The sequence below is a fragment of the Bos taurus genome, chromosome 19, assembly GCF_002263795.3.
Source record: "Bos taurus isolate L1 Dominette 01449 registration number 42190680 breed Hereford chromosome 19, ARS-UCD2.0, whole genome shotgun sequence".
Classification (NCBI taxonomy): Eukaryota; Metazoa; Chordata; class Mammalia; order Artiodactyla; family Bovidae; genus Bos; species Bos taurus.
Window position 1 is genome coordinate 11056323 of NC_037346.1, and position 21906 is coordinate 11078228.

Consider the following 21906-nt stretch of genomic DNA (forward strand, 5'->3'; position numbering starts at 1 on the left):
GAGATGACTCTCAGTGGGCATTTTACATACACTTGGGTCACTTACTCCTCACAATAACCACACGAGGTAATGATGACAACAGTAATAGACAACTCTCAGCAGTGTTTATCTGTGCCGGGCACTGGGCTTACCTACGTGTTTTCTTTGTATTAACTCATTTACCACAACAACCCGTGAGGGAGACAAGTCTTCCTCATTTCACAGATGAGTAAACTGGGACGCAGGTAAGTGATCTGCTCAAAGTTCGAATCCAGGCAGTGTAACTTCTAACTCCCCGGCTGTGAACCACAAGGCTATACTGTTTCATTTATGTTTCTTTCTTAATATCCCAACTTTCGAGTGGCCGAGTCTGGTCTCAGAGGATCTGACGCCCAAGCCCAGGGGTTTGTGCCGCACCCCAACGGCCTTGAGGAATAAGTGAGATTGGCTTGGAATTTTGCCGTACTTTTCTCTTCCAAAGAATTCAAACTGATTTCAACGTAATTCTCAGATTTGTGATGTGAACCCTCTGGTACTGTCAATTGCCGGGCAAGGAGAGAGAGAGGGCCAGGGCCCGGGTCATCGCACACTGGCCGGGGCACCCAGCAGATGGCGCTGTCTCGGTGGCCACCAGCCGGCTGCCCCGTCCCCCGGGGCTCAGCGCCTCCGCTGAAAGCTTCCCGGCCCTCCCTCACTCCCTTCTCTCTCCCCCTCCCCACGGAGCCTGGGCCCACGTGACCTCCAGGCGGCCAATGGGCGAGCAGAGAGGGCGAGCTGGTCCCTGTGGCCGCCATTAAAGCGAAGGGAAAACCCGTGAATTCGGATTAAAGGGGGAAAAACACCGCCCGCTGGGCCCACAAAATGGGGGAGACTACGGCGTCCCGGCGGTGAGGCCGCAGGAGAGCGGACGTTAGGCCGGTCTGGCTCAGGGACGACACGAAGACACAGCCAGAGAATGGTCTGAGCCCGCAGACGCCGCCACCAACCTCCACCACTGAGGAGACTCTGGGCTTAAGGACATCGCCGCCGCCGGGCCGGGGGCCTGGGCTTCTCTCCCGGTTCTCGCCCTTCCCGCCCCTCTGCGGGCGCCTCTCCGCCCCGGGAGCACCCTCCGGGGCTCGGGCTCTGCCCGCTCGGACTCGGTTTTAATTATTTATTCTGTAATTTATTATTTTTTCTGGTGGCAGGGGCACACATCCCCTCCGTCCCCCAAAGAGGGACGAGCGTCCGCGGGCTCCGCGGCGGCCGCAGCCCGGCCGGCGGGGCGAGCGCGGCGCGGCCCTCCCGCCTCCGGCCCTCGGCCCCGGGCGGCTGGGTGCCGGCCGGGCGGCGAGGGCTGCTCGCGGCGGCGGGGGGGTGGGTGGGGAGGGCGGGCGGCCCGGCGGCCTTCTCTTCCACCGCCCCCCCAACCACCACCCCCCCGCCCTCCCCGGTGTCTGTTTCTCTCTCTGGTCGGAGGCGGCGGTAATGGCGGATGGTGGGTTGTGGCGCCGGCGGCGGCTGCTGTGAGGGACGATGAGTTCCTCCTTCGTGCCGAACGGGGCCAGCCTGGAAGATTGTCACTGTAACCTCTTCTGCCTGGTGAGTGCCGGGCGGGGGCCGCGGCGGGCGGGCGGTGGGGGAGGGGCCGCGAGGTGCGCCCTTGGGCCGTGGGGGAGGGGGTCCGGGTCGGATCCAGATGCCCGAGTCCCCGGGCGAGGCCCGGCCCGAGCCGGCGCCGCGGGAGCCCCGCACCGGCCCGGAGCCGCCGTCCTCGCCCGCCGTCCCGGGCTGCCCTAGCAGCGTCGGCCTTTTCTCCCGTTTCCGACACTTTTCTCACCCGCAGTCCTGTCTCCCAACTTGGGCTCCTTTCCTGGCAGGACAGCGGCGTTTCCCTCTTGTCTTGCTGGCTTAACTGTTGCTTGTCTCCTTATTGACCGTGTATCCTTTTTCTGCCACTTTCTATTATTGCCCATTCTCTCACTGCCTGGCTCTGCTCCTCTTGTTTTCCCCCAGTAAACGGGACCCCGGAACTTAGCACTCCTTTAATTTTACGTGTTCTTTTTTTTTTTTTTAATAAAGATGAGTCAAACTCTAGGGGGTTCGTTTGTTCCTTGGGTGACTTCAGACTCTTTAAAAAAACAGTGAATGCCATTCCGTAGTTTTTCTTTTAAACTTTGGAAACAGTTTGAGGTTTTGACAATCTCTAGCCGACTTGCTTTTATTAGAATGTTAGGTTTGTGCGAGTGGAGCGAACTTATGGAAGAGATGCTGTGGTTCTGGACTAAATATTTTTATACAGAAGGCTGCTCCTCCTCTTATTGAAAAGTCAGGGGAAGCTGGCTCTACGGATGGCAGTTGTGTTGGTTGGCTCCGGTCTGGGAACATCTCAATAAAGACTTTCAAAAGTACCAACTGTTGCAAATACTCAGTCTGCAGTTGGATAGGAGCTTAGCTTCATCAATGATTTGAAGTTTCGGTAACTTTTTTTTTCATTTTCCCTGTCCTATGAGAAATATTAAGAGTGTGTGATAGGTAAGTGAATTGAGTGGGCGGAGCACAACTAGTTGGCAAGTGTAAACTGCCAGTCATGTATCAGCAGTTTCATTTTTGGCACCTTAAGCTTGCACTTTTAAGTTAGATTAAAAAATTACTGAATTTACGCTGATGATTTCTTTTACGATACTAAATTGAGATCTTTAATACCTTCCCCCTTATAAAATGTTTCTTGTAGAATATCCGTTAATCAGCATCTCTTCAGATATAGTAGACAAACAGCAGGTTTTACATTTCTGTCTTCTCCAACTCAGTCTATTTTTGGTACTTTTAGGATCGAGTTCTTTGAAGATAAGACTAGCACAAATCTGACAGTTCTTTGTGAGCAGCTATTTGACTTTTCCTTAAAGGGATATGTAAAGATTTAACAAGAATGTTTTCAATTGTAGTTGAGATTTCTTTTCGTTAGAGCTGTGACTTCTATAAACACGGAATGATGAATCTTTAAAAGTTAATTTTGTAGTAAGTTTGATACCAAGAAACAAATGTAACCAGTAAGAACAGAATTTAGGACTGAGAGCAAATGTTTACTCAGTGTGCAGTATTAAAGTCTATGTTTGTATTTAACATTATTAAAGTTTTTTAATTTATCCTTGGGACACATTTATTGACTTGTATTCAGTGACATGTCAGTATTAATTTTTTCAGTGTCTTTGTTCTTCTCCTTTAATTTTTGGTTGTTGAATCATCAGAATAAGCTTTTTTTCCCCCTTTCTTTTCTGGTCAGTTTTCAGTATCCCAAGGATATGTTGAAAAAGTGTAATGCCTTCATGAAATAGGGGACTTTAATAGTGAGGACTTTTGATTTTGAGTGAATATGCAGTAATAAAAAAATCATACTTTCTTTTCCTCAGGCTGACTTGACGGGAATTAAATGGAAGAGATATGTATGGCAAGGCCCAACTTCTGCCCCTATTCTGTTTCCGGTGACAGAGGAAGACCCCATTTTGAGCAGTTTTAGTCGCTGCCTTAAGGCAGATGTACTTGGTGTTTGGCGGCGTGATCAGAGACCTGGAAGAAGAGAATTGTGGATATTTTGGTGGGGTGAAGACCCCAATTTTGCTGACCTTATTCACCATGACTTATCAGGTGAAAGCAGCTTATAATTTCTAACTTAAAGATATAGCAATGTTGTATACTTTTCCTAAAAACATTTGTATTACAAATGATTTTTTTGGTGGAATATTGTTACTGTGAAACCAGACAAAAATTCAGCTTCATGTTTTATTACACTGCAGTTATTTTATTTTACTGAAAATTATGCATTTTATGGCAGGTTTTTTTGAGCCTTGAATAACTTTATTCTTCCACCTCCCAGCTTTCTCATGAATTTCTGGCAGACAGCCCCAAGGAAGGCATGTTAGTAAATTAATTAAAATTAAGAAAAATGGAATTGGGGAGCATTTCCTAACAAAGTCAAAAAATACTTTTGAAACCAAGTGTAATTCATCTTTGAGTCAATTCTGCTACTATTCTCTTCTGTGTAAATACGCACACAGTTGTAGAAATATCTGGAAATATGGTAACTTTCTCATGTGCTTTTTTTTCCCCCCTAGGCACATAGTTTTTTCAGTATTTTTATTTGTGGTTGTTACATTATTAACAAATGAAGGCATATGTTAATTTTCTTATTCTTGGAATGTGATTCTTTTATTTTAGGTACTGTTCCATCAAAGACTGTCTTTGATATGAAACAGTGCCAACTTGTTTAGCTTTTATAGTGGGACATGTGTCATAATCTGAAAAGTTAGGGAAGTGATTCTATTATGAGCAAATTGATAAGGTTACTTCTGTCTTATTTTCTTGATATTTAGGACCAAATGTTACTTTCAAAAGAGAAACTATAATTCTTCATGTAGTACTGAAGCTTGTGTTCACTTTAGAGTCCATGTTAGCTGAATCTTTGATGATAGGAATGTAAATGATTAGTTGTTTGCTGCAGTGTACCAAAGATTTCAGTAAGATGTAACATAATGATTCCTGACGAGAAAATTTGGAATTTTTAGATAACTGAAAAAGTTTTCTTACTGGAAATCAAGTACTCTGGAGTTTCTGTTATTGTCTATTTGATCTATAGAACTTATTTTATTTTTGGATGTACGTAATCCAGGTGACTATCTCAGACAAGCACTTAAGACCAGTGTTTGTGCAGGAATGTGTCACATTTTTTATCTTCAAATTAACAAACCCTTCAGACTTAATATTTATTTTTGAGAGTGGTTGCAATTCTTTTATGAAAAGTGCTTTCCAGCTTTTCTAATAAGATCCTGCTGGAGAATCTAGCCCTTATTTTTAAGTATGTAGTGTGGTTCTAAATATATTAAATGATGAGTTTGTATATATGTATGTGTATATGATGTATGCATATACGTCAGAGTATAATATTCCTTTACAGCATCAGCAAGGTGATGCTTTGTAATTGTCATGCCAAAAACTAAGCCTGCCAGCTTCCTTTTTCTTTCATTGACTTTAGGTATGCTTGAGTTATTTTAATCTTGAAGTGATTATAAATACCACCTTACTAAAATATTTGAAGACTGTTTTAATATTATTGATCATATAGATAAACTTATGCTGACTTGGAAGTTTCAGGCTTCTTAATAAAGTTAGAACATCTGAACAGACTATTTCCCTCTCCCCACCCCCTCTCCCCCAGATTCCATGAAATACATTTCGTGGAATCAAACATAATTTAACAGTTATGTAATATTAGTATTACATTAGTAGGACTAACATTTTGAAAATTAAAAGCCTATTAAAGTTCATTGTGAACTGGCGTGATGTATATTAAAATACTATGTGGGTAGTTTCTTTTTCTGTTTTAAATAGGTTTTCTCCTGAAAATTCACAGCTATTAAATTTTTTTTCTCTAGTTTGCTTGTAAGCATAATTATTTAAAATAGTGCTGCCTATACTTTAAAATATTTATTTGAACGTAGTGAAAGTAATTTTGGAAGTTTAGGCTTTACTTGTCAGATTTTGCTGAATGCCAATTAACTTAAGAATTTATCAGTGAAAGCAATTAAAATAGTAAACCTAAATATAGTAATGGTTATATGTAATCATATTTTCTGTTCCAAAGTCTGTCTGGTACTATCTTAAACAGTTTGTGTAGCCAATGGTATTTTTATAATGTTTTAGCTTTTTTTTTTTAACCTGTCATTTACTTTAGAATGTTTTTACTTAAATCAGACATATCTTAAAGAATAATAAGGTCTTTTCAGATGGAGTATATTTGTCTCGCCCTTTTCTTTGCTCCAGGGACACCGTCTGCCTCCCTTTTGGGGTAATTAGTCTGCTGCTGTCTCTCGAGCTAACCCCTTTTTCATTTCTTCCCATCTGTGGCACTCCATCCCCTTCTTTTAAGCTCCCCTGAGAAGAGAGCAGCTGGACAGTAGGGGTGGCATCAGCTGCTGAAGGCAGTCCTGAGTTCCAAGTGGAGGTGTGGTAGCAAGGAGAGGGGAACCGGAAGGACCCAGGTGGTAACTAATAGGCTGGTTAATTTAGCTTGAGTGTGCTCTTTGCAGGCAGTGTCTTTCTGTTTGGTTCAGCAGCTACCACATCTTGTTACTGAAATATTTGTGATTGTGGCAGTAACTCTGCCATTCTTGGTGAGAGAAGGCAGAAGCCATTCCTTTTTGCAGATGAGAATTGTCAGTTTTTCATATTAAGTCAGTAATAAAAGTGCAAAATTGCCTTTGCTTCACCCCCTTCATTTGTGTCATTCATAGTGCATTTTTTTTTAAGTAACTTTTTGTTTTAAAATAGGTGTAGATTTCCATAAATTTAACAGAGACAGCATAGAGTTCTGAGCTACCCTCACCTAGTTTCTGGTATTGCTAACACTTTCCATCAAATGGTGCATTGTCCACAGCTAATGAAGCAATACTGATACATTGGTTATTACCTACAATCGATAGTTTCTTTGGTTATCCTTTATTTTTATTTAATGCCCTTTTTTATCCTATGATCTCATCAAGGATACTGTATTACATTTAGTTGTCATGTTTCCTTTGACTGTTCTAGACTCTGACAGTTTCTCAGACTTGCTTTATTTTTAATGATCTTTATAGTTCTGAAGAGTCTAGTCAGGTTCCATAGTGCATTTTTAATTTCTGCCTGCCTCTTACATGTAGCACATGTTTGGGTTACCTTCAAGTTTTGCTAATGTGTAGAAATAGAATATAAACTTGTTTTATTGCTAATTGGTAAAAGTCTTTTATAGCAAGCCAAATCTGATTCGATACTTTAACCCTCAGTTCGAAGTTTATTGTTGTCACTATTGGCTTTTAGTTTTTCCCTTGAAACAAAAATAAAAACAACTACCCCCTCTTTGAGGTTTGCATCTTAAAAAAAATTATAGTAGCTAGAATGTGATGAGACTCTGAGAAAACTGATACCCTGAGAATTGAAAAAACAGAATCAGTCAGGGCTAAAAATATATCTTTCCTGGCTCCTGTGGTATTTATGCAGGATTTTAGCGACATATCCAAATACTTTTATTGTAGCAATTTCATCGTAAATACTGTCAAATAGGTCATTGTTTAGTCTTAGAATTTAATTTTGGATGCTTTTACTGAAGGATATTAATTACAGTGGAATTTAACCTTAAGTGACAGCTTTAACAAGATTGACAAATAGATAAATAGCAGCCAAGTATAGCAGTCTAGTGTTAGTCAACTAAGAATTTATTTTATGCCCCAGGTAGCCTGAAGAGAGTTAATTCATTTCTGTCTTCTGTTACATAATTTACTTGTGATCCAACCTTTTATGTTTGCTCGTCTTCTAGGGACAGCATTGCCATGCTTTTCTGTGTACTATCAAGCAAGAAAAGTGTATTTTTTGGATTTTCAAATCAAAGATAAACATAAGAGGCTGCTTTAAAACCAGTTTTTCAGGTTTTGCTGATCAATAATGCTGCGAATTTAAGGCTCTCAGCAATTTGCTGAAAGAGCAGCTTATGAATGGGCAATTATTAGTCAAGACAGGTGCTAAACTAGACACTTAAACATTTCTCTATTCTTTCAAGAAATACATAGTATTTTCAACAATGATCGATTTTGACCCATTTATTATTTTTTAGTATATGCTGCATTTTAATAGCCTGGCAGACTTACTTAGGTAGATTCCTTTTTTACTGGCTTACCACTATGAGGATATTTAACAATGTCAGTTTTGAGAAAACAGTACAAATGCTTAGGTATATCAAAAATTTTTTTTGTTTTTATTTTTCCCCCTACTCATAGAGAATTATTTTGATGACCTATCACATCGTTTTGTATCACTATAATCTGTATCCTCAAAAAATTATGGAAATCAAATTTAGCATTTGAACTTACTCATTGTTCAAATATTTTGTAAAAATTTTTCAAGTAACAATAATGGTTAAGAGTTCTAATCCTAAGGCTAACAGAAAAGTACTAAAAACACAGAATTGAAACTGTTTTCTCTGGGGATACAGATTGAAGAGGAGGGAAACATTTATTTAAATACATTAAGCAGACTTTTTCCGTTAGGCTGTGGTTAATTAAGTTCAAAAAAGTTAGGTAAAGATTTGCCCGTGTGTCCCCCTCCCACCCTTTGCTGTCGTGCTGGTGTTGAGACACAGGGCTTATTTTAATTAATGTAAGGGGTGTGTGCCGCTATGTCTTTGGTGGCTTGGTTGTACCACTTTGTTTTTTATATCTATGAATACAAGATGTGGAGAAGTACTTTTAGTATGGTTACTATAATATCAAGATAGAAGCTTGGCTTAGTAGGCTTCTTTCTGAGTGACACTCCCCCCGCCCCTCCAAAAAAAAACCTTCCGACTTTTCATTGAATGTTATTAGGAATTATTCTTATTTCCTCAGCAATGAAAAATCAAATTGTTATTTAGTGTGATGGTTGCTTAGTTATCTACCATATAGGTGAAGATGTGCTTAAGAGATTTGTTGGCCTTAGAAAATCCTAACAGGTGGTCAGATCTTTGTTTTATGCATAACTCCCATTTAGTGTTAATGAGCATTGTGGGCATTTGAGGGTTTAATGTAAAATGAGGGTTAAGTTCACCTGAGTTTTTCTAGACAGAGAATTAGAGCAATGAGAGAGAAATGCTTGAATATTAATACTGATTAATTTTCTAAACTATATTTAGTTTTCTTAAACTATTAACTACATACAGGTTTAACTGAAATAGATTTCTTAAAATACAATCTTAATATGTAAAAATTAATAAAATTATTGTATTGCAGTTTTTACTATTTTAAAGATTTTTAACTTTTGGGTAAGAAGGTGAATTCAATCTCAAGTTTTAAGTGAATAATTTTCTGATATTTGAAGTTTATAGTGACTGTAGATGTTTGAAATGTAATGGTATCTGTGTTTTGGTTCTTTGTTGCTTAAAACTTAGAAGTAGTTTGAGAAAAGATTTTGGTAGGGGCTTCTTGTGTATGACATGTTAACTCCATTGCATTTCCTTAGAAGGTAAGGATTTTTGAGGTAAAAGGCTATAAAAAGTATACTAGGTAGTTTATAAAGAAGTGAAGAATTCCAGCATAATTCTTTTGGAATTAAGAATATGTGTACTTTTAGTAATCATAGATCACATAATTTTAGATAAAACTTTTAATGTAACTTTCATTTTGAAATGATAGAAACTGATTAGACTAAAAACAGATTGAGAAAGTTTTGATTTTTTTTTCCTCTCAAAATTCGGATATGCTTGTGATCTAGACTTTTTAAATAAAGTGAAGCCACTGTGTGCCACTTCCCTTTTCTTCTAGCCTCCTGTTTCCTTTAATAAAGTGAAACTTGGGAAATTTTGGCTTTAATTGGAAGTAGATAAGGATGTCTATAATACTGTAGAATATGAAGAACTTTTTCTGTTTATTAATGATTTAAAAATTATTTCAACTCTCAAATATGGTCATTTTCTAAAGCTTTTCTCATTTTTAAAAAAGCTTATCTTTCGGAAAAAAGTTGATTTGAAAGATATTTACTGTAATTTAGGAAACGAACAACATAAAATCAACGTTAACTTTTGTAGTAGCACAAATTTCTAGTGAAGTTAAAGTCCACTGTCATTGTGCTATTGTGCTTTTGAGTTAATGTTTATTCTGCTCGTTTGTTGTACAAGTTATGAATGTTTGCCATCTGTCACTCTTAATAGGTGTCTCTGCTTTTATTTTAAAGCATCATGGTTTATTATTTTTCTCTTGGGATAGTTGTGCATTTTTAGTGTTGAATTAGGAAAGATTTTTTCTTTTACTTAAATTGAAAGAAGGTCCATACTTTAAAAATGTTTTATAAAGTTAAATAGACTATAGGAGTATGCCACACTATTTTATATTTGAAATAGCAAATTAAAATATTCCAAAAGTTAAAATGTTGATGGCAGTAGCTGCTATTTATAGTAGGATTCCTTGGATGCTTTATTATAGGTATAGATGGATAGAGAGTAAAAAGCTTTTTTTCTGAACCACATCCATACTTATCTCAAAATGACTACGTGTTTTTTTTTTTTTTATAACTTCACTTGGAGTGGTTAATAGATTTGCTGGCAAAATTGAGGCTATGTAGTTAGCAAAGGTTGCAAAAACCAAGATCATGGCATCCAGTCCCATCACTTCATGAGAAATAGAAGGGGAAAAAGTAGAAGCAGTGACAGGTCTTATTTTCTTGGGCTTCAGAATCACTCTGAATGGTGACTGCGGCCATGAAATTAAAAGACGCTTGCTCCTTGGAAGAAAAGATGTGGCAAACCTAGACAGTGTATTAAAAAGCAAAGGCATCACTTTGCCGACAAAGGTCTGTATAGTCAAAGACACGGTTTTCCAGTATTCATGTACAAATGTGAAAGTCGGACCATAAGGAAGACTGAACATCGAAGAAATAAGTATTTTTGAATTGTGGTGCTGGAGAAGACTCTTGAGAATCCCTTGGACATCAAGATCAAGCCAGTCAATCCAATCAACCCTGAAAATTCATTGGAGGGATTGATGCTGAAGCTAGAGCTCCAATACTTAGGTCATCTGATGTGAAGAGCCGACTCATTGGAGAAGACCCTGATGCTGGGGAAGATTGAAGGCAAAAGGAGAAGGGGGCGGCAGAGGATAAGATGGGTTGGATGGCTTCACTGACTCAATGTACATGAATTTGAGCAAACTCCAGGAGATGGTGAGAAGGACAGGAAAGCCTGGCATGCTGCAGGCCATGGAGTCACAAAGAGTTGGACACGACTTGGCGACTAAACTACCAACATAACTATATCAGAAGTGCCATTTAAAATTTGTCTTTAAATTTTTCAATTTCTCCCCCATGTAGAGAATCTTATACTAAATAGTAAGCATGGGAATCATTTGGTTGAAATGAGACCTAAGGTGGCTGATAATGCACTACTTGTTAGGCTCTGTGCCAGAAACGTCCTTTTTATCCATCACTTATTTTTATAGTTGAGTCATGGATTAGAATGCTGATGGACGTAAGATGTTTTGAGTTTAATTATTAACTGTCTAGTTGTTTTTTTTTTTTTGGCAGGGTGAATGACTGGAAGAGTTAGGACAAAGTAACTAACAAGTGAGTCAACTTAGAAATTGGCACTTTAGGTATAGAGTGTGTGGTATTTCCCTTGGTTATGCAAATGTCCTATTCATTTATACAGAAACCAAATCAGTATGTTTGTGATATATCATTGTCTTTATGTGGTGGGAAAATAATTTTCAGGTAATTTAATAGAGTACATGGCACTTTGGCCTTTTATTCTCTATGGATTAGCTTTGAAACCTGATGTTTTAGTGTCTAGAGAGATAGCAAAGTGGTCGTAGTTCAATATTCTGAGGTGAAGTAGGGTTTATGAATTTAGGGATTAAACTGTAATACATTCAGTTTAGCTCTGAGTAGATATAGTGCCTCTATGTTACTTTTTGTTTCTTTCTTTTCTTTTATAGAAGAGGAAGATGGAGTGTGGGAGAATGGACTTTCCTATGAATGCCGAACTTTGCTTTTCAAAGCAGTTCACAATCTGTTGGAACGGTGTTTAATGAACCGGAACTTTGTACGTATTGGCAAGTGGTTTGTGAAGCCTTATGAAAAAGACGAAAAACCTATAAATAAAAGGTAAGCTATCTTTAAACTCTTACTTGATATTTCTTTAGGCTTGTTAATATTAATGACTTTATAGAATGTGTGATAAAACTAATATCTCACAGACATTCAGAAGGTTAACTTTGGCAAAGTCCTATAAGTATTCAGTTTTCTTTGATTCCTTCATTCTTTCTTTTACACATTTTAAGAATTTTCTTGTAGTACAGATAGGTTGTGTGTCAGTACAGTGGCTTAAGTTTTGATTTGGGATAATAGAAAAAATGTGAGATGAAAGCAGAGACTTACGCATTAAAGTATATATGTTTTTTAGTATTAGTGGAAATACATTCATGGTACTCTGTTAAAATTAAGTAGTATTAATAGTTTTTTTAGATGGTGATCTGTAGTCATGTTTGGGTTGAGGTAATCCTCATTCTCAGCATCTTTTTGCTTTAATTAAAGTTATTTAAATTTGTATGTTTCTATGTAGGACATGTTTACTTTTGGGGTGCTTATGATTTTCTTCAGCTTTAAATTAAGCAAATTCATGATGCTCATGTGTAGGATAGTTGCAGATGGAGGCACAGAAGACTTTTAAGACATATTCAGGTAAAAGCTTTAGGTTACTACAGTTCTCTGGTTTAAATAATATAAGGCGTAATCTGTTAGAAGATTTAGTCGCAAGCAGTTGTTGAATTAGTGAGACTTCGAGAGAAATTAAACAGTGGTATGTAAGATGGGATATGGGAAAAGAAAAAAATGAAGGAAATTTATTCATTTTCCCTAAAAGATGTGATGGTTGTAATCATTGTTGAGATGTCATTTTATGTCAGGTGCACATCTTTTTTCATGCACACACACAATTTTTTGTAAACTTCCCTTTCTAGTTTCATTATAATCGATGAGTAGGTAAGACATATCAAGCCTTTCATTTTTTCTCTCTGAAAATTAAAACAAACCTTTATTGTCAAAAGAATAATTGTACAAGGTAGGAGTGCATTCAGTTGCAAATGACAAAAAAGTCCTAACTAGCTTATGTAGGAATTGATTTTTCTTAATAGTCTGGAGGAAGATATGTTCAATGACATCATCAAAACTTAGGTTCCCTGGAGTTTTCTGCTCTTTTATCTCTAGCCTTTGGCTTTTATCTTCATGGTTCCAGTAAATGTTGCATCTCCAGACTTCACTCATGGTGGATTCCAGGTAGGAAGAGGAAGGGAAGGAGGAGATGAGAAGGGGTGACCATTGGATCAGAAATTAGATTCTTTTCTGGAACTCTTAGCTGACATATCATTGGCTATCTTGAGATAAATACTCTGTATATGGGAACATTGCCACTCTGAGCAAAATAAACCTTGGTTAGTAAGAGGAAATGGAGAATAGATAGTAGGTAGTCAGTTTGAAGAATTCAAGCTGATTACCAAGAATTAAAAAGAGAACCTGTAATCCTGAGCCCCAACTATTAGATGTGCTCCTCAGAGGCAATCCCTTTAAATTCTTCTAACTTAACTTTAATTTACCCGTTTAAAAACTTACAAGCAAATGCTAATTATTGAGCTTTCTGTTATTTCAGTTATTCAAGATTTAATCTTCTATTAATAATTTAGCTATCTTACCGTCCCCTCCACCCCAGCCATCTCCCAACTCCCATCCCTACCACGTGGACATTGGCATGCTGAGATACTCTGTTCTCCTGTCCTTTCTTTTTTTTCCCTTATCTTACCAATATAGTTATGAGATTTGGTAAAAAAAAAAAAAAAAAAAGTACCTATTGTTTCTATTATTATAATTTTATACATATTTAGTGAGTCATACAGCATGTAGGATTACGTTCCATTTCCTCTATATAATTTTGTTTTTCCCAGTGTTAATGTGATTACCTCTTTTTTCCCTTAATTACCTATGTCAAGGGTTGGTAAACTACCTCCTCACAGGGAAGATATAGCCTGCCCCCTGTTTTTGTAAATTTCATTGTAACACAGCCTTGTTCCTTCATTTTTGGATTACTTTATGCCTGCTTTCACACTCCAGCAGAGTTGAATAGTTGTGATAAGAGACTGATGATCCCACAATGCCTAAAATATTTCTCTGGCTTTTTACAGATAGTTTGCTGATCCCCAACCTGTATACTTACTGGTAATTCGCCCCTAGGCCATCTACAGGAAGTATAAGTCTCCCCTTTACCTTTAAGGAGTTTGTGTAATCTTTTAATTTCTTCTCACTCTCTCTCAGTATCCCTATTTGAACCCTTCATTGTTCGGTTCTGTTTTGGACTTGTTGTTTTATTAGGCCTGTTTCATAGTAGTCATCTTGGGAATTTGCTTTGCCTTTTTGTCTGTGTTGGGTCACTTACTTCCTGGATTTCATGTTTTGTTTTTTTGTCTTACTGTTTTGGTAATGCCCATCTACCTGTAGTTTCCTGAGAAGAGAATACATAAGAAGTAATATTTTTGAGATCCTGGATGTCTGAATTATCTCTTTTTCTACTCTTAAGACTTCTGGGCACTAAAATGCTGATTGGAAGTTCTGTATGTGTAAATAGCTATGAAGCAAGCTGCAGGCTTTAGTAAGGTGATTGGACTGGGACTTGGCCATTTTTATTTAGAACTGTGCTGTTATAGTAGCCACCAGTCAATTGTAGCTATTTAAATTTCAGTAAATTGAAAAAATAAAAATTCATTTCCTCCGTTGTCTAAACCACATTTCGAATACTGTTACGAGTGCTGGTTATTGTATTGCATAAGTTCTTTTGGATGATATTGCTTACACCAGAGCCTTTACACTTAAAATAATGCCTTAGCATCACTATAGAAATCAGTTAAGGGTGTTTTTATTTTTGTTTTTTTTGGAGGGGTTGGGCAGTAACTGAAAGACTACTTTAAACTTCACTCGTAAAGCTTTGTCTTTTTCATACACCTGTGGCTTTTACACAGTCCCTTCAACTCCATCTTATTTAAATAGAAGCACCACAAGATTTAAGGTGGCTTATTAAGTAGCCGTTTTGTATAGCTTTGGGATATCCTTTGGTTGGGTTCCTCAATACCTTTGAAAACTTAACTTCTACGGAAGCTATTATGTTTTCTCAGGACTCAATTCTTTTCTTCTTGTCTTCTAAGATGGCACTGTCTAATAGAAATACAATATGAGTCACATATGTATTTTAAAATCTTGCAGTAGGCACATTAAAGAAAGTTTTTTAAAAAGTGAAATTGATTTTCATATATTTAACCCAATATATCTAAAATATTTCAGTATGTAATTGCATATGCAAATGATATTAATGAGGTAGTTTACTTTTTTAAAACTAGGTCTTTGAAATCTAATTTGCGTTTCATTCTTTAGAGTACATCTCAATGGGATCTGTCCACATTTACAAGTGCTTGATAGTCATGTGTATATTGGTTTGCATCAGTGGTGATGAACCCTCTTGGAATTGTATGCTAAATTGGGATTGTACTTGAGACTCAAAAATAGGGGAACTTCGAACTTCTGTCAAGATGTCCTTTATTTGCTAAGTTGGGCCTGGTTACTGTCTTATTTTTCCTCCTCTTAGCTTAGTCTATCATTAATGTCCATCATCAAGATTATTCTGAAGTCCTCAGTGATGATATAATAGTACTTAAGACCTAATGAAATCTCTCTGTGATGTTTGAGTCATTAGGATTTGCATGGTCAGTTTTCCCCATTCTCATGCTTTCTAGAAACATTTTTGAGAAAAATTCAGGGCTAGGAAAGACTTTTTTCTCTCTTTTTTCCTTCCCATTAAGCTTTTCTTACTGTCATTTCTTACTGTGATTCTTAGAGATTCATACAAATCTGTCCTTTTGAACTGTTGATTTTAGATTTGAATGATAATAGAGAAATTTTGTTTTTCTGAAGGGAATGAGAAACCTTTGCATAAGCATAACTGACCAGGCCGTGTTTGAAATTAGGGCTTAATAGGTGTTAAATCAGTTTTCAAAACAGACCTGTTAGTCCAGTTTTACAGTTGTTAAATCTGAAGAATAGGGAGGTTAAGGAACTTCTTGGAATTCATACATCTTGCAGGTATTGGAGCTGGATTATAGGGCATGAAAAAATATGAGACAGAGTGTGCCCTGTAGATCGCTGTATCTCCTGTACCTACGTGTTATTATTTTATTTATTTTTTATTATTTAAAAAAATCTTTTAGCTGTGTCACACAACATTGTGGGATCTTAGTTCCCTGACCAGAGATTGAACCCACATCACGTGATCTGCATTAGCCCACCAGGGAGGTCTTAACCTACATCTTTTTAAAGTTATAGAAAATAGTAAAACAGAAGACTTAAAAATATTAGGGAGATGCTATATTCGCTGAGCACTTGAAGTTGTAAACCAAAATAATGTCATTGCTTTCTGAATATTCTTTATAATGTAAGTAATGTGTTCACTAAGTGAGCTGAAGTATATAAAATTTACAGATAAAGGTGTTATATTTTGGATTTTAATATATATCTATTGTTCATTGAGATATGTATGGTAAGGATATTTGATATTGAAATTGTACCTATAAATTTAAGGAATTTAAAGAATCACTTTGAGGGCTACAGAAATATAGATTAATGCAGTGGTCTGGTCCAAACTTGTCTGGATATGGAATCACCTTGAGAGAATAAAAACATAATCTGTGTATTAACCTGAGAATGTGGTGTAGGGTTTGGAATTTATAAAAGATCTCTGTGTGATTCTAATGAAAGATAGGTTTGAAAACTATTTGATCAATGAAATAAAAATCTTGAATTAGGATGACTAGGATTCTTTTTTTGTGTGTGTGGTATAATATAAACAACACAAGTTACCATTTTAGCCATTTTTTAAGGTTATGGTACAGTAACATTAATTACATTCATACTGTTGCGCAGCCATCACACTATCTCCAGAAATTTTTCATCATTCCAGGTGGAAAATTTGCCCATTGATTAATGACTCCCTATTTTCTCCCCCTCACAGCCCCAGGTAACTACCATTCTACTTATTGTCTCTATGACTTTGACTGTTCAAGATACCTTACATAAGTGAAATCAAAAGGTATTTGTCCTTTAGTGTCTGGCTTATTTCACTTAGCACCATGTTCTCAAGGTTCTTATCCAAGTTGTAGCATGCACTTCCATTTCTCTTTAGAAAAATATTTACATATTTCTTTATTTGACTGTTCTGGGTCTTAGTTGCAGCATTCGGGATCTTTAGTTGCAGCATGTGGCTTGTTGGATCTAGTTCCCAAACCAGGGATTGAACCTAGGCCCTGAATTGGGAGTGTGGAGTCAGCCACTGGACCATCAGGGAAGTCCCCATTTCTTTTTAAGACTGAGTAACTTTCCGTTGTATTTTTATACCACATCTTGTTTATCTACTCATCTGTCAGTTGACATTTGGGTTGTTTCTACTTTTTGTCTGTTGTGAATAATGCTGCTATAAATATTAGTATACAAATATCTATTCAAGTCCTTGCTTTCAGTTCTTTTGGAAACATACAAGAAGTAGATTTGCTAGGGCATACAGTAATTCTATTTTAATTTATTTTTTGAGGAATCGCTAAAGTCTTTTCCACTGTGGCTGCCCCATTTTATATTCCAGCGAGCAGTGTAGGAGGATTGCAGTTTCTACACATCTTCACCAACACTTCATTTTTTAAAAAATAGCAGCCATCCTTATGGATGTGAAGTAGTTATCTCATTGTCATTTTAATTTGCATTTTCTAAATGACTAATGATGTTGAACATCTTTTCACTTGTTGGGTGGCTGTGTATCTTCTTAAATGTCTGTTAAAATCCTTTGCCCATTTTTAATTGATTGTTAGGATGACTAGAGCTTTAAGTCAACACTCCCTTTAAATAGGTTTATGATTTTAAGACAAGTCAGTTAACTTCTTTGTGTCTTGAATTCCCTACCAGCAAAATGGGATATCATCTTTCTATACCTGCCTAACAGAAGTGCTAAGAATACAGCACTTCCTAAAGCAGTATACTTACCTGTTACAGTATTAGAACAGCTGACTTTAATCTATAAGCATATTTTCCATTTATGTCTTAGAAATAAATAATCTTTTGTTTAATTTCAGTACTTAACATTTTTCTACAACAGATTATCTGTCCAGGTTTCATCTGTAAAATTATGCCTTATTCTTAACTTTTTGCTTTGGTTGTTATAGTAAAAGCTCCTGGAGAGCAGTTTTATTCTCCATAATACTTTATGGTACTTAACAGTGCCTTGGATTCTTATTGTAGTTGCACATATTTGTTTTAACTCCACTTTTCTAAGTGCTGAGTACTAAAAATGAAGTGGTGTTGTAAAATGATCTCTCTCCTCGAAAGACAAGCCATTGCAAATTTAGTATGGTGGTATTACCTAACATTCACTTTGGCCTATAATATTTTCTGACTAGATTACCTTTAATATAGGTATACCTTGGAGATAATTGCTTCCCTGGTAGCTCAGCTGGTAAAGAACCCGCCTGCAAAGCAGGAGACCCTGGTTCCTTTCCTGGATTGGGAAGATGAAGATCTCTGGAGAAGGAATAGGCTACCCACTCCACTATTGCTAGGCTTCCCTGGTGGCTCAGATGGCAAAGAATCCTGGGTTGATCCTTGGATTGAGAAGATCCCCTGGAGGAGGGCATGGCAACCCATGCCAGTATTCTTGCCTGGAGAATCCCCATGGACAGAGGAGCCTGGTAGGGGTCCATGGGGTCGCCAAGAGTCGGACACGACTAAGCTCAGCACAGCACATAAACCTTAGAGTCATTTTGTCAGTATCTGCAAAATAACTGCTCAATTTTTATTGTGATTGTGTTGAATCTTATTATTCTATAGCACCACAGTAAAGCACACATCATAATAAATTGGGTCACAGGGAATTATTTGGTTTCCAGTGCGTATAAAAGTTACGTTTACACTAACTGTAGTCTATTAAGTATACAGTAGCAATATTTGTAGAAAACAGTGTACGTAACTTACTTTATTACTAAAAAATGCTAACTATTCTCTGTACCTTCAGCAAGTCATAATCTTTTTGCAATAGTAACATCAAAGATCACTTACCACAGATCACCATACCAAGTATAATAATTATGAAAAAGTTTGAAATGTGAAAATTACCAAAATGTGACACACAGACATGAAGTGAATATACGCTGTTGAGAAAATGGTGCCAGCAGACTTGCTCAGTGCCAGGTTGTCACACACCTTCGATTTGTAAAGCCCTCAGTTGTCTGTGAAGCACAGGAAAGCAAGGTGTACTTGTGTAAGAATTTGAGAAAATTTATCCCATATTTAGAATTTTTAGTTGTTTTCCTCCTATACATGCACAAACTTGGTTTATTTTAAACCATTTTCTATTACAACTAGATCAGTGTGTATAGGAAACATAGCAGTATATGGTGTGATGTTTTTCCTAAAATAGGCAACTGGAATTGAGAGCTTGCTGTTTAGTAGGGTAGTACAGAGAGTAGGAATGGAGAGTTTATTTTCTTTTAATATTTTATGTATGAAATGAAACAGTTGAAAGCTGTAGTTTTAACTATAGTTCACTGATTAAATATGAGGATATAAAATACAGGTCTCCAAGCCTCTTTGTCTTTTAAAGATAAAGACTATGAACTTCCCTGGTGGTCCACTGGTTAAGAATCTACCTTGCAATGCAGAGGACACAGGTTTGAACTCTGGTCTGAAAGATTCCGCATGCCACGGAGCAACTGAGCCTGTGCCCCACAACTACTGAGCCCCATGTGCTACAACTAAGGATCCCAAATGATGTCAACGAAGATCCTGCGTGCTGCAACCAAGACCCCAGGCAGCCAAATGAACATTAAAACTAAGGAACAGTGGACTGTTCTAGGTTGTTGCTTAAACTTGCAGACGTTCTTGAAAGTGTTTGCAATTTAGCTTTTGGAATCTGCTGTGGAATTATTGACGAAGCACACAGCATTCGTGATGGTTTCTATAGCATACTTACCTTAAACTTAATCAAATTGCAGTTTACCTATGTGTAGATTATTATTACTTGAGTCACTTCCTTAGTAAATGTTTCCCTTGACATAGAGAATTTTTAGTTATTCCCCTTTAAATTCTTAGTTTTTTGTCGGCAAAATTTATCTTTTAATGTTTTCTGAAAAAACTGTATAGAGTTATAATGTTAAAAACTATATATATATTCATTCTAACTAGTTTAATATGAAATTTTCTTAATTTTTTTTTAACCACATCTTTTATCCACTCTTTGGAGAGAGATGCTTTGAAAGTTGATTTCTGCTTGTTTTATGTCAGTACATATAATTGGGGTCCCAGATGGCTCAGTGGTAAAGAATCCACCTGCCATTCAGGACAGGCAAGTTTGATCCCTGGGTTGGAAAGATCCCTTGGTGAAGGAAATGCAACCCAAACCAGTATTCTTGCCTGGGAAATCCCACAGACAGAGGAACCTGGAGGGCTACAGTCCACAGCATTGCAAAAGAGTCAGACGTGACTTAGTACTTAAACAACAAGCAATGTATAATGGGCATAACCTTCTCTGAACACTGTTGGCTTGCTAAGATAAAAATACCTAGAAAAAATATTTAGAAATGATGTTATGTATATATACTTTCTGTACCCCTTAACAGTTATAGAATAATTTTGTCAGAAAAGAGGTCACTAGAAAGAAAAGTGTAAATATGGCTTTGTAAGCATTCCCACATCTAGTAATGGGATTGGTTGCGTATATTTGTTTACTTTAGATACATTCTTTGAGGAAAATGTATGGCGGCTTGTGAGTAATTTTTAAAAAAAACCTAATGTTCCCTGAAGAAGGACATGGCTACCCACCCCAGTATTCTTGCCTGGAGAATCCCATGGACAGGAATCTGGTGGGCTACAATCCCTGGGGTCACAAAGGATTCAGTTCAATTCAGTTCAGTCGCTCAGTCGTGTCCGACTCTTTGCGACCTCATGAATTGCAGCATGCCATGCCTCCCTGTCCATCACCAACTCCCGGAGTTCACCCAGACTCACGTCCATTAAGTCAGTGATGCCATCCAGCCATCTCATCCTCTGTCGTCCGCTTCTCCTCCTGCCCCCAATCCCTCCCAGCATCAGAGTCTTTTCCAATGAGTCAACTCTTTGCATGAGGTGGCCAAAGTACTGGAGTTTCAGCTTTAGCATCATTCCTTCCAAAGAAATCCCAGGGCTGATCTCCTTCAGAATGGACTGGTTGGATCTCCTTGCAGTCCAAGGGACTCTCAAGAGTCTTCTTCAACACCACAGTTCAAAAGCATCAGTTCTTCGGCGCTCAGCTTTCTTCACAGTCCAACTCTCACATCCATACATGACCACTGGAAAAACCATAGCCTTGACTAGACAGACCTTTGTTGGTAAAGTAATATCTCTGCTTTTGAATATGCTATCTAAGTTGGTCATAACTTTACTTCCAAGGAGTAAGCGTCTTTTAATTTCATGGCTGCAGTCACCATCTGCAGTGATTTTGGAGCCCAGAAAGATAAAGTCTGACACTGTTTCCACTATTTCCCCATCTATTTCCCATGAAGTGATGGGACCAGATGCCATGATCTTCATTTTCTGAATGTTGAGCTTTAAGCCAACTTTCTCACTCTGCACTTTCACTTTCATCAAGAGGCTTTTTAGTTCCTCTTCACTTTGTGCTGTAAGGTGGTGTCATCTGCATATCTTATTAGGTTATTGATATTTCTCCTGGCAATCTTGATTCCAGCTTGTGCTTCTTCCAGCCCAGCATTTCTCATGATGTACTCTGCGTGTAAGTAAAATAAGCAGGGTGACAATATACAGCCTTGATGTACTCCTTTTCCTATTTGGAACCAGTCTGTTGTTCCATGTCCAGTTCTAACTGTTGCTTCCTGACCTGCATGTAGGTTTCTCAAGAGGCAGGTCAGGTGCTCTGGTATTCCCATCTCTTTCAGAATTTTTTATAGTTTATTGTGATCCATACAGTCAAAGGCTTTGGCATAGTCAGTAAAGCAGAAATAGATGTTTTTCTGGAACTCTCTAGTTGGCAATTTGATCTCTGGTTCCTCTGCCTTTTCTAAAACCAGCTTGAACATCTGGAAGTTCACGGTTCACGTTTTGCTGAAGCCTGGCTTGGAGAACTCTGAGCATTACTTGACTAGCGTGTGAGATGAGTGCAGTTGTGCGGTAGTTTGAGGATTGGACATGACTAAAGCAAATGAGCATGCACACATGCACAAGCGCATACCCCAGCTGTACAAGAATGGGCGTAATTCTTACTGAAATGCTTTTTGCTTTCACAGCATCCATTCTTCTCAATGTCTTCTTCTGACACTCAGGCTGTTCTTTCTTGGT

At 37.8% G+C, this 21906-nt stretch overlaps 1 protein-coding gene across 3 annotated transcripts in view; it reads left to right on the plus strand.

Annotated features, from left to right (window-relative positions):
- Positions 1–738: 738 nt before the first annotated feature.
- MED13 (mediator complex subunit 13) overlaps positions 739–21906 on the plus strand; it is a 97570-nt gene continuing 76402 nt past the window's right edge. For 2 of the 3 annotated variants that reach the window (XM_024980606.2, XM_059878403.1), the window contains exons 1-3: positions 739–1560; positions 3369–3603; positions 11442–11610. In XM_024980606.2, coding sequence (XP_024836374.1) covers positions 1495–1560; positions 3369–3603; positions 11442–11610 — 470 coding nt within the window. In that variant the 5' untranslated portion in view covers positions 739–1494. Of the gene's footprint in view, positions 1561–3368; positions 3604–11051; positions 11071–11441; positions 11611–21906 lie in introns of those variants that run through there. The other variant, XM_059878404.1, reaches the window with a different exon arrangement.